The following is a 12907-nucleotide window of genomic DNA, read 5'->3' as shown; positions in this document are numbered from 1 at the left end:
GAGGGAGGGATAAGTCTGGAGTTTGAGATTTGCAGATACTAACTACGATATATAAATAAACAACAAGTTTATACTGTATAGCACAAGAAACTATATTCAATACCTTGTAGCACTATAATGAAAAAGAATATGAAAAGAAATATATGTATGTATATGTATGACTGAAACATTATGCTTTGTACCAGAAAGTGACACATTGTAACTTCAAAAAAAAAAACCAAAAACAGTTCCTAAAAAGAGATTTAATAGTAAGAAGAAAAATATTAGATGTCAGTTGAAGCACTAGTATTGTCACTTAGTTCACACTTCAACCCTCATTCTACTGCCACGAAGTTCTCATAGTAAGTCCATTTAGTTCTATAGGAAAAGCTGTATAAGACTGGTATTATAAGGGCGTGACTTGATGTCAGAACTCAATAATTATGATAGAAGTAAGTGTTCAAGCAATACACACATGTTAAAAAACCCACTGTCTCTTAAATCTGTAACAGTGCATTGTATCTCATGAAGTTAAATTCTAAAGACCATATAAGACAAAATGCTTAAACAAAACTATTCTTGAAATTTCCTTAAATTGCCCATAATGTATAATAATAGTTTTATGTATATGTCACTATATAGTATTATTTGTATGAATCTATAACTCAGAAATTAGATTCACTATAGCAAATCATATGACAAAGCAAATTTATGAAGATTCCAATATGCTGGCTCTTCCTGGTAACAAGCACCATTTTCAGCTTCAATGGAGTAATTTATTTCTTCTGAGTCGCTGATTTTAGATGGTCTTCAATTTATCAATCTCTTCTATTAGGCAGTGAAATCTTACCACCCATTTGCTTGGGCACCTGAACAACATCATCCTTCTTTGCAAAAAAGTTGGGAAACTCTTTAAAATCATTCACTGGCCCTATTTACATGGACTTGCAGTTGTGCCAGAATTTAGTCCTTTCCTGCAGTATCTTTGATTTTGCTCAGACACCTTTTAATTACAAGCATTAACTGAATGCCTAGGCTGCTGGAAATCTTTCAGAAGTTAAAAGCATGGGCCTGCCTTGAAGAAATGAATGAAACCGAGACTAACCAAATGCCCCCCATAATATTTGCTTACCTTCAACAGGGAGAAATAACGTTCCTTCCATCCGTGGAAATGAGGCTTCATACTCAGGAGAATTATAGAGCAAACAGTTTAAAGTGGAATCAGTTGGCAGAGCTGAAATCCATGAAGAGAGGTGAGGTTCCCTTGACAGCTTTCTTTCATTACCAAGAAGTGTTTCCCCAACTTTGGTAAAATCCTGGCTGAAAGTTTCAAATGGCAAGACAGTACCTCCTACATGGTGGAGCAGTTCACATACTGTCCAGTAACCAAGGTGGTCTGGGGATTCCCACAGCTAAAATTAAAGTTACAAAGAAACTTGGGTTATTGTAAGTTAGGCATTATTAAATAAAGCTAAGGGAAATCAGGAGAAAGTAAAGTTGATAGATACATATATTAAAGGATCAAATTACACAATTAATGTATTTGTTGAACCAAACACAAGTTATGGCCAGCATCCCATTACTGTACAGCCCCCGAATATAACTACTATATAATACGCCTCCAAGAAAGCATCTATTTAGTGAAAATAGCACTTCGATTTTCTGCCAAGGAACAGAAGTGATGCAAATCACTAGGGATAAATCATAAAATGTTAGTCTTGTCTGGCCTCTTACCAATTTTTATTAATTGAAAAGTCCGAAGGACCAATTAACTAGCAAGACGTAGTCCCTGTCTTCTAGGATCTTAAAGTCAAGGGTGGAGTAAAACAGCAATAAAATGAAATATTTAACTTAGAATCACAATATACCATGAAAATATTCAGTGAAGGTACTATGGGAAGATGAAGGAGCACCTACCCTAGAATACATCTATCATGCTGGTTTGCCTACTACACAGGTGAGTGAACAACTGTAAACCTTAAATTGCTATGTGAATGTGAAAAATTAGAACTAGAAGTGTCTTCTAGGTCATCTCCAAACTTTCCATTGTATTAAAATTCAAAGAGGGGCATAAGAGTGCCAAAGTTCACAGCAAGGCAATGATAATTATCTAGTCCAAGAACCTAGAAGTCTCTTGGACAATGCTTTCAAATGAGGGCCGTGGCCCTCTGATGGACTTGGATGGACTCTGTATCAATTGAGTGGTTTAAGATCAGTGTTAAAGAAAAAACAAAAAATATCAGAGCACAATATAAAGTGTCACATGTAGTGAAGATAAGCAACGTACTGCAGAACTTTTGCTTCAATTATGTATATCAGTTTGGAAAATACTGTGATAAGATTAATCAGTATTTGCTGTTACCACTTATGTGTCCACACCTGTGCTTACTGCTGTGTGGGAGAATGGTAAGCTAATTCAGATATCACAGAACCCAATTAGGATTTTCTTCCAAAGGGAAGCAAAAAATTTGTTGAAATTGTTCCAGCCAGAGGTCCAGCCAGGAAAAAAAAAAGGTGCTTAGCAAATAAAACATAAAACTTTAAAATGAGCTGAAAAGGTAATTAGCTTTGATTAAAAAATAATATATGAATATTATTTAAAAACTCACAATCAGTATATAGAGTATAGCTGTATTTTTCATCTTTATGCATATTATGGAGTAAGTAACAGAGAAGTCCTAGTGGTAGTTTCAAATCTGGGGATTTATAAATGTCCACAAGATTATAAACTCCAAGAGAGCAGGGACCACACCCGTCTGGTTCACTAATGGTGCACTCAGCACCCAGCACACCTAGCAGTTTATTCAACAGCAGATATGTGCTGATTAAGTCAAAAGCATAAAGTTGACAATGTGACAGGGGTCTCCTCTGCTCCTCTCTATCCTGTATCTTTGCAAGAGCTCTACGTGCTTGGATCCCTCCTCCCCCAGTCTGTTTCCCTCAGTTCTACTTCCCAGACGGTGAGCTCTGAAAGGCTGGCCCTGGATTATCTCTTCTTCCCTTCTCTCCACCCTCATAAGGAGCGTTCCCCAAGGGCAGAGCCCAAGTCTCCCTTTTGCCTCCAGTGTGGCTAGGCAGAGGCTTTTGAATAGGAAAAGACAGATATTCACCAGGAAAAAAAATTCCTGAAAAGCCTAAGATTGTCTGATGGGCTTTTTCTTATGGGAAGCAACATACCAGATATGAGAAGACACATCTCCTCAGATGATGGAATGTGAAACCAGGAAGGAATCTTTAAAAAGATCCTGTCAACCTACTGATTTTAATATCATTCCGAAAAGAGAGAAAAAGAATCTCCAGGCCCTATTTGCTAAGACTTATTGCTAGCCAGTATTTGATATAACCTAACTCCAGAATAGTCTCTGAGGTGACTGAACATCATTTATCCCAAATTAAGCACATAAGTGTTGTGTGTTATGTCCAACAATTGACTTGCTGCCTTAACAAGCTTTAAGTTTTAGGATTCTGTGTTCTCCATCAATGTTTACCATTCCCTTAACCACTTCTGTCTTATTTTGTATTTGGTACACCTTTCTCAGGCTTTGTCTGTGAAAGTAATTTGGAAAATTCAACACACTATATAGCTCATAAAGGACCTGCTCATTTTCTATTTGTAATCTTGCAGTTTAACCCACTCCTAGTTTAGCAACATGTGTTTCCAATAGGTACAATCGCATTCCCAACAACAAGAACAAAATTAACATTTATTACTTTGGCTCTACAGATAGGCCTCTGCTACCTCTGACTTCCTCTCCTACTGTGCTCTTGCCAACTAGGTCTCAGCATTCCTTGCCTTTTTGTTTCTGAAACAAACTAGGCTCATTTCCAGCTCAAATCTTTACACTGGCTCTTCTCTTTGCCTGGACTGTTCTTTCCCAAACTTCAGGTACCTCCTCCTTCACCACTCAATTCTCTGTTCAAAAAGGCCTTCCCTGACTAACCCCTGATGTACAACTGCCTCCCCCTTCTACCTCCTCTGTCCCATCCTCAGCTCCTCACCTGGCTTTATTTTCTTTAGAGCATTACTTGAAATCCTATCACTTACCTGTTTAATCTGTTTCCCCCTAGAAGGTAAACTCCACTTTGCTGACCACCACATCCCCAGCAGCTAGATCAATGTAGTAGGTACTCAATGTAGTGGCTCCTCAAATTAGTACTTATTGACAAAGTGAAGTAAAAGAAGAAAATGATGAAGGTAAAAAGATACACTTATCATAGTGCTTAACTGGATCAGGGGCTCCACAGCTTCGATAAAGATCCAAATTAGGCATTTAGGCCTGTAAGTGCCTAAGAATTTATTCATTTAGTCAACAAATATTTACTGAACACCTATAATAGTCGAAACACACCTGCAGGGGATACAAAGATGTGTGTACCTGCCTTTGAAGTACTCAGCCTAGATGGAAGGTGAGAGACTGCACAAACGGGACATATAATGGAGAAAAGGGTGAACGCCACGAAAGTGTATGGAAATTCAGAGGTTGAGACTGAGCAGCTGCCAAGTGGGCAAGGCTTTAAAGAAAGAGTGCAGTTTAAATTGGCACAAAAGAGTGAGCACTGGCATTTCAGGTGATGGATAAGACAAAACAAGCAGTCATGACCTGCTGGCCAACTAGATTATATTTCAATATGATAGAATATAGGTTGTGTGTAGGAAAAATTAAGCCTGTGAAGGCAGATGGGTCTCAAATTGTTAAGGACCACAAATGCTTTGACTCAGGAGGTACCGAGGGCCTTACTTAGTTCGTTGGGATGGCTGTCCCTATTTGCTTGTGACCACAGAACTTTCCTTCTGAAGAGATACCTGTTGGTCATGTTAGTCTCATTCTGGGTCTACCGGCTGCCCTGCAGACGCTGCCAAGTTCTGGTTCACCAGAACTAGCACCACTCCCTAAATCTGAGTTCATCTTACCTTAGACCACTCGGTGGTATCCACCCAGTACAAAGTGATTTTTCGGGCGATCATGACTTCCTGGACTCTCTTGGGCAGCAACTTCTCCATCACCTGCTTAGGAGTAGGCGGCAGGCCCTGGGCCTGGACCTCGCAGCCAGACACGAACTGCAGCAGCTCCCTCTGCGAATGCGGACAAGGGGCCAGGAGGAAGACGGCGTTCACAAAGCTCCCGAGCGCAGACTCGGCCTCTCTGGCCTCGCTCTCTACGTCCAACAGTCTTCTCCCGCTGCTGCGCAAAATCGGCTTCGTGGGCGATGTGATCTCGGGCCGGTCCCACTGATAGTCTAGCAGCGTCTCCATGAGAGCGCTGTGCGTGTGGGTGGCCCTGGGTGCCGGGCCCGGCAGGTGAGCGCCGCGGGCGCCCTCCCTAAGCCTGGTCTCCAGCTCCTCCTCAAAATCCTCCCAGGAGCGGACCCCCAGCTCGCGGAAATCAGACACCCGGGAAGGCCGACTCCGCGCCCCTTGAGAGTCAAAGAATCTGAAGGCCCAGCGGACCCTGGCCAGGCCGAACCGGCAACTCAGGTAGGTGAGGAGGCGCAGGGCAGCCCGCCGGACGGGGCTCTGACCAGCGGCTCCGCCCGCGGTGTCCAGCAGCAGCATTACGTTGTGACAGCAGGCCATGTTGGCCGCGCCGCCGCCTCTGGGCTCCGGCCGGAGCCTGTGCCACTCTTCCCTAGGCTCTTGCTTCAGGGAACCAGCGCCATTCTCTGCTTCCCTCAGGAACCCTGGTCGAAAGACTCCCGCGCTCTTCAAGGGCTGTTGCCATTGGCGGAGGTAACTCCCAAGGTCAGCTCCCATTGGCCGCTTGCCTTACGTAAGTTACGTGAGTCATTTCCATTCTTGGCTATGATTGGAAGGGCGGTGGAGAAGAGCTCTGCTTTATTGGTGGAGGGCGGGGCTGCGGGCGGGACGTTGTGTTGTCGGAGAAACTTAGCGTTCATTGGCCCGGACCTCCGGTTTAAAATTTAAAGAGGTGGTGCTTGGGGCTGTCTTTAAGTTTCTCTTTTCCGAAGGAGGACTGCGACCGTGTGTGATTGAAAACAGTACCGGAAGAGAATTTGGGATGGTTTGAATCGAACTGGTTTAAAGCCACCCTAGACTTTCTGTGGAGTGCGATCCGATGGTGAAGACTTTAATCTTCAGTAATATAAGAAAAAACTATTAAAAAAGTAAAAGTTCACTTACCCTGCCTCAGTAACTTCTAGGCGTTTCTCTGAAGAAGGTATCGGAGATCGTATAAAAATTTAACTTGAGAGAAATAGGAAACAGTTTGCGAATGATTAAATAAGGTATGGTAAACCCCCAAGGGGAACATCGCAGAGCCTTTTAATGTTTTTATACGTGATGTTCGACCGGAAAAAACCTACAAAACAGCACATGTAGTGAGAGCCCTAAATTTTCTGTGTGTATTTTTAAACTGTTAACTGAGTAATGATATTATGGTGATTAATTTTTTTTAAAATTTTGTAAGTATTCTACAATCTTATTTTACTTTTATATTCTTGGGAGAGTTTTTTTTTTCTTATATATTTTTATTTAAGTATAGTCAGTTTACAATGTATCAATTACTGGTGTACATTACAGTACTTCGGTCATATAGGAACATACAAGTTACTACAAGATACTGAATATAGTTCCCTGTGCTATACTGAGGGGGGGAGATTCTTAATGAAAAGGATCCTCTTGTTGCAAATAGAAGAATCCTCAACTGTAGAAAAGGTTGTGACTCTAGATGGGAACAATTCCTATTCTTGGTAACAGCAGAGGAGAATTTAAATTCTAACAAGGCCTGACCTACCTTTAAATTTCCTTCCAATCCTGAGATTGTCTGAGCCAGTTGTTTCAGGAAAGACTACCACTGATACTTTGTAGATTGTCTGTGAATAAAATAAACTGACATTTCCTGATCCACCCACTGTCATTTTAGAACAACAAATATTTGTGAATCTTAATGTGTCAGGCGCTTGGTAAAAATGCCCACACCAGTTATGCTGTTTATCGTTCATCAGTCATTACAGGGAGTAAAAGAGATTAACTATCTTCCCCCTGGGAAGCTTAGATTCTAGTAGAGAGAGCCAAACAATAAAATAAATAGGTAAAAGATGTGGTATGTTAGGCGATGAAAAGTGCTCTGAAGAAAAATTAAGCAGAAAAAGGGGTAAGAAGTAGGTATGAATATACAGTTTCAAATAGATTGTCAGGGAAGCCACAGTGAGGTGACATTCCAATAAAGACTGTTAGACACAAGGGAGAGAGGCCCTGTGGGCATCTGGGAGAAGAGGGTTCCAGGAAGAGGGAACAGCAAGTGCCAAGGCCCTGAGACAGGAATTTGTTCCCTGTTCACCAAGCTAACTTCTTAAGAGTTATTATTAAACTCATGCTTTTACAAACAGAGGAAACTGAAGTTCAGAGCAATTGAAGAATCTCCTTAATGATTTTATAGATAGCAGAACCACAAATAGAATCAGATTCTGATTCCAAAAGGCAGGTTCCCAGGGCACAATGCTTGGAACCTCAAGTGAAAAACCAGCCTCTAAAGGAGGGACTCAGAGTACTTTTGGGGGGGGGGGGTAGTTTGGTGTTTATTTCTTTATTTTTAGAGGAGGTACTGGAGATTGGACCCAAGACTGTGTGTGTGTGCTCTACCACTTAAGCTATACCCTCCCCCATTCAGAACACTTTTTAAGAGTAAAATTTGGTCAGGTCTTCATTTAAAACAATGACATGGATCTGGCTATTTAATCTGCATTTCTTCTCCCCTCTCCATTCAGCAATCTCCCTTAAAGCTTATTTGTTTATTTAATATCTGTTTCTCTTTCTCTCCCTGTCTTCTACCCTTTTATTTAGTTAATGTAAAGTTATTGCCTATCTGCCCACTGTTAGTGGCAGTGAGGAATCAATGTTAAGAAGAAATAAGCTTAATATTTGTCCCAATATTTGTTAAAAGCAGGGGAATTAAAAGCAACAATACACAGAATGCTTTAGAGACAGTTCAATGGTAAACCGAATGTTTAGTATTGCCAAAAGAAGAAAGCATCCAAAAAGAAACCATCACACTGAGTTAAGGTTTCGAGATACGCAACACTCACGCCAGACTGGGAAGGGCAAGAAAAACATTTCATCTTTGGTGGAAAATTTGGGTGCTTTTAGGCATGTAAAGGAAATGAGACATGGTGGGCATTAATGATAAATGGGAAATGGAGGGGGTGAGTTTGTGGCCCAAAGACATTCAGAGTCTTTCTATTTAAAATAAGACATTTAAAATAGAAGACATTTTACTTAAAATAAAAGTAAAAAAACTTCCTTGCCACACTGCTTAATTGAAGTAAAAACTAGCAGCTGAGCACCTTTCTTTTAGTGACAAAAATCAAGTGATTCCTATTTTAAAGAGGTCATAAATCAATTGAAACTGCAACTTACTAAATGCTCATTTCTATACCAGGAAATAAACAAGAGGAAATGTTCCACATCACTGCTGATTAAGATGATCCAAAATTGAGGCCAAGTACAAAATCATGATTAAAAATAGAGATTTATATGTCTCTTCTTATCTTTTAAAAAATTTTTATCAGACAAAAGATTAAGGCACTGGACTGTTCAGTTAAATACTAGGAAAACTTCCCCCTCTCCCAGTCCCATACTTCCCCTAGAAGATACCATCATAGTGAAGGCTAGTTTATTGAGTGCTCATTATGTACTAGACAGTGTTCTGCAGAGGTTTCATAGTGAAGGTAAACATTTATCTGGGCTTTTATAGTTTATCAACTATAAGATAATATAGATTGTAAGATACTAGTTATTTTATGTCATTGAAAGAAAAATGCAGGCAATTACAGTAACCCAATCACTTCAAATTTTTTGGTTTATATATGAAAAATCTCCTTTAGGTTTATGAAGGAATAATTTTTAAAAAATCATTTATCTCTCTTGCATAGATGAAAGAAAAAAAAGATAAGCAAAATTAATTTGTTGAAGTATTCCTAAAACTTCTTCAGAATCCCACTCAATCACTTTTCAATTCACTCATCAATGTCCATCTTTTTTCATAAAATATCATCCTCTCTGCCATCAGGGGTGCTGGCAATGTGACATTTCTCAAAAGAGTGCTCCACTACTGCCTCTGGTTGTTACTTTCAAGCCATTCTCATCCATTCTGCAAGTTTTGACAAACACACCCCACTGACCATGACACTCACCTCACTGCCTCTCACTGGCCAACAAGTTTCTCATAAGGGAGAGCAGAGAAATGAGGTGGTAAGCCAAGGGAGGTGAGGAGTTTAGGAAAGGTTTTGTGTGTGTATGTGTGTGTGTGTATGTGTGTGTGTGTTTAAGGTAAGAGACACTACATTGTGTGTGTGTGGTTGGGAGTGATCAAGAAGTGAGTGAAAATCTGATGAAACAAAAATAGGAATGGAGGAAGAAGGTGATTCAGTATCTCCAGCTCTGTGTAGGTGAGTGGGCTCCACCTGTTTTCTGGATGATCATGGGCTCTGTGACAACTTTGGCATTCTGTTACTAAAAGGAAAAGATGAGAATGGGTATTGGGGAATAACTAGCAGCCTTAGACACCCCAGGATTTGGTGTTGCTGGGCAAGAACAATAGGTAAAAGAGAAAGGTGAGAGATTTGATTTATGTGTGCCAGGAAGAGGTTGTACTTATTAGAAATTATTTCAGCTGCAAGGGCAGAAAATTTGACCACAGTGTCATATACAGCCTTTTTTTTTTCTTCCCTTACCTAACAAGAAGATTGGAGGTAAGTGGCTGCTGGTGTGGGTTCCTTGGTTGAATGATGTCAGGACCGACAAGTGTGCCATCCTCCTGCCTTTTCCACATGCTCATAATCACAAGAAGACTGCATACACCCCATTGGCATTCAAGGTAGGAAGAAGAGAGCAGGTGCCCCAGCAGGAAAGAAAAGTTTTCACAGAAACCACCTCCATCTTCAGATCTTGATGTAAATCTCAGTGAGTCACATGGTTCTACCTCTAGCTGCAAAGGAGCCTGGTGTTGGTTGGATCATTTATACAGATACTGAAGTTACCAAGAATGATGACAGGGGCAGTGGTGGAGAGACAGTGAGCCAGTGGTCAAAATGTTTAGTAAGTAAGGAAGAGATCTGCAGATGACTGTGACGAGGAGGCAGGGTATAGTCTAATGACCAAGAGGCTGGGGTTTTATGGAGGAGGAAAAAGGAGAACAGCTACCTGAACCTGCAGGCCAGGTGGAATGAGGGTTGTGAGAGGGTAAACAGCCGTTACTTGAGGAGAATGTAGGGGACATGATGTATACAGGCATTAGCCAGTTTTCTGATAGAGAAAGAAGGTGAAGGGCGAGGACATAAGGGAGTTTATTTCTGGGAGACTGCCATTCTAGAAGACACTGTAGGAAGGTCAAGGAAGGATGAGAGATGGGGTCAGCTTAGGGGAGCTGTAAGGGGTTAAAATCCAGATGATGAGGATGACTTGGGAGGCTTGGGGAAAAAAGGGCGGTGGATTCAGTGCAGGACTCAAAAACCATTCTAGGATTTAAAGCAGGAAGAATTTAATACAGGGCACTGAGTATTGGCCTAAAGTGGGAGGAGGCAACCTCTCTCTGTTAAGATAACGTGGCAGCTCTCCTAGTGTTTTATCTTTCCTAGTTCCTTTGCCTTTCCACATAAATTTTAGATTAAGCCTGTCTATGTTTAGAAATAACCTTACTGGAATTGCTTTAAACTTATAGATCAATTTGGGGAAATTTGACATCTTTACTCTAAGTCTTCCAATACATATGTGAATGTGGTAATGTCTTTTCATTTACTGAGATCTTCTTTGATTTTTTCTTTAAAAAAAAAGATTTGTTTTGTAGGGTTTGTTATTAAACATACAAATCCTGTACATGTTTTATTAAGTTTATACCTGAAGTCTTTTTTTTTGAACAACTGCACATTTTTTTAAACTTTAGTTTCTGTGTGTTCATTGCTAGCTTATAGAAATGCAATCAATTTTTGCATGTTGATCTTGTATCCTGCAACCTTGCTACATTCATGTATTAGTTCTATGAGAGCTTTGGGGGTTTTTAATTTTCTTGTAGATTCCTTGGGATTTTGTAGGTAACGCATCGGGCAAATAGGTGCAGTTTTACATCTTCCTTTCCAATCTATATGCCTTTTATCTCCTTTTCTAGCCTAATTGAGATGGCTTAATAAGAGTGATGAAAGCAGACATATTTGCTTCTTAGGGGGAAAGCATTCAACCTTGTATCATTAAATATGTTGTTAGCTGATTTATAGATGTTCTCTACCAAGCTGAGAGATTTCCCCTTTATTTCTACTTTCCTGAGAGTTTTTTTTTATCAGAAGTAGGTCTTGAATTTTTGTCAAATGCTTCTTCTGCATCCATTGATATGATCGTGAGATTTTTGTTTGTTTACATGGTAAATTACATTGACTGATTTTTAAATATTGAACCAGCTTTGCATACCAGGAATAAATCCCCGTGGTCATAGTATGTAAGTCTCTTTATGTATAGATGAATTCTCCTTACTAATATTTTGTAAAGATTTTTTGCATCTATATTCACAAAGCATACTGGTCTATAGTTTTCTTTTCTTACATTATCTTTGTCTGGTTTTGGTGTCATGGAACACTGGCCTTGTAAAATGAGTTGGGAATTTGTTATATAGCAATGTGAATATAGTTAACACTACTCAACTGTACATTTAAACATGATTAGAAGTATAAATTATATGTATTATATTTTTATCACACATATATATGTATTTTTTAGTTTGGCTGGACTGGAGTTATTAATTATTGTCTAAACATTTTATGTTTTGCTAGTCTGCCCCTTTCCAGTCTTTGGATTAGACAGAGCAAACTTTTCTGGGGGCTTTTTTTTTTTTTTTTTGCCTGCATCCATTGGTATATTAGATTGCTAACTTCTTCAGTGTCTAGTCAGATATAAAAAGCAAAAAGAAAACCCAGGGAACTCACTGCCGTGACATTTCTTGGGTCTCAAGTGATCCCTAAGCAGTCTGCCTCTTCTCCCAAACTCTCAGAGTCTTATGTTTGTTTATATAGAAGTTGCAGGGGAATTTTAGCTCTCCTTAGTGGGAAGGATAAGAATAAACAGGTCTACTCCCTTTTGTCTGGGACCAGAACTCAGGAATCATTGTTTTTATTAAAACTTATCATATCGTCCTATGTTCAAGCTATCTCCTTAAGAGTTTGCTTCACTTTCTAAACTGTGAGTTCTTTTTTTTTATCATTTAAAATTTTTATTTTCTTGAAGTATAGTTGATTTATAATGTTTCAGGTATACAGGAAAGTGATCCAGTTATATATATATATATATTCTTTTTCAGATTCTTCTCCATTATAGGTTATTACAAGATGTTGAATTTAGTTCCCTGTGCTATACATTAGGTCCTTATCATTTATCTATTTTATGTATAGTAGTGTGTATCTGTTAGTCCCAAATTCCAAATTTGTTCCTCCCCAAATTTGTCCTTTGGTAACCATAAGTTTGTTTTCTATGTCTGTGAGTCTCTTTCTGTTTTGTAAATTTGTATCATTTTTTTAGATTCCACATATAAGTGATATCATATGATATATGTTTCTCTGACTTGCCTCACTTAATATGATAATCTCTAGGTCCATCCATGTTGCTGCATATGACATTATATCATTTTTATGGTTGAATAATATTCCATTGTGTATTTATGCCACAGCTTCTTTATCCATTCATCCGTCAATGGACACTTAGGTTGCTTCATGCCGTGTCTATTGTAAATAGTGCTGCTATGAACATTGGGGTACATGTTAAACTGTGAGTTATTAGAGAACAAGACTTTGTTTTATTTGTCTTTGCATCCCTAGTGCCTAGTAGAGTAGCAAGGTTTTTTTTAATTGAATTGTAGTGTATTACCAAGCATTTTTGTAATTCCCAAAAGGATGTTAGGAATCTGTGCAGATACAGATACATTACCACCAG

General features: G+C 39.4%; 1 protein-coding gene across 3 annotated transcripts in view; it reads right to left on the bottom strand.

Moving 5' to 3' along the window:
- The window catches only part of TICRR (TOPBP1 interacting checkpoint and replication regulator), a 36100-nt gene extending 30430 nt beyond the window's left edge, over positions 1 to 5670 (bottom strand). For all 3 annotated transcript variants that reach the window (XM_074354337.1, XM_074354338.1, XM_074354339.1), the window contains exons 1-2: positions 4892 to 5670; positions 1112 to 1391 (exon numbers count right to left, since the gene is read on the bottom strand). In XM_074354337.1, coding sequence (XP_074210438.1) covers positions 1112 to 1391; positions 4892 to 5554 — 943 coding nt within the window. In that variant the 5' untranslated portion in view covers positions 5555 to 5670. The remainder of the gene's footprint in view (positions 1 to 1111; positions 1392 to 4891) is intronic.
- Between the last annotated feature and the right edge of the window lie 7237 nt (positions 5671 to 12907).

This window comes from Camelus bactrianus, chromosome 27, assembly GCF_048773025.1.
Source record: "Camelus bactrianus isolate YW-2024 breed Bactrian camel chromosome 27, ASM4877302v1, whole genome shotgun sequence".
Classification (NCBI taxonomy): Eukaryota; Metazoa; Chordata; class Mammalia; order Artiodactyla; family Camelidae; genus Camelus; species Camelus bactrianus.
Note: the sequence above shows the minus strand (reverse complement) of the source record. Positions and strands in the feature narration are given on the sequence as shown.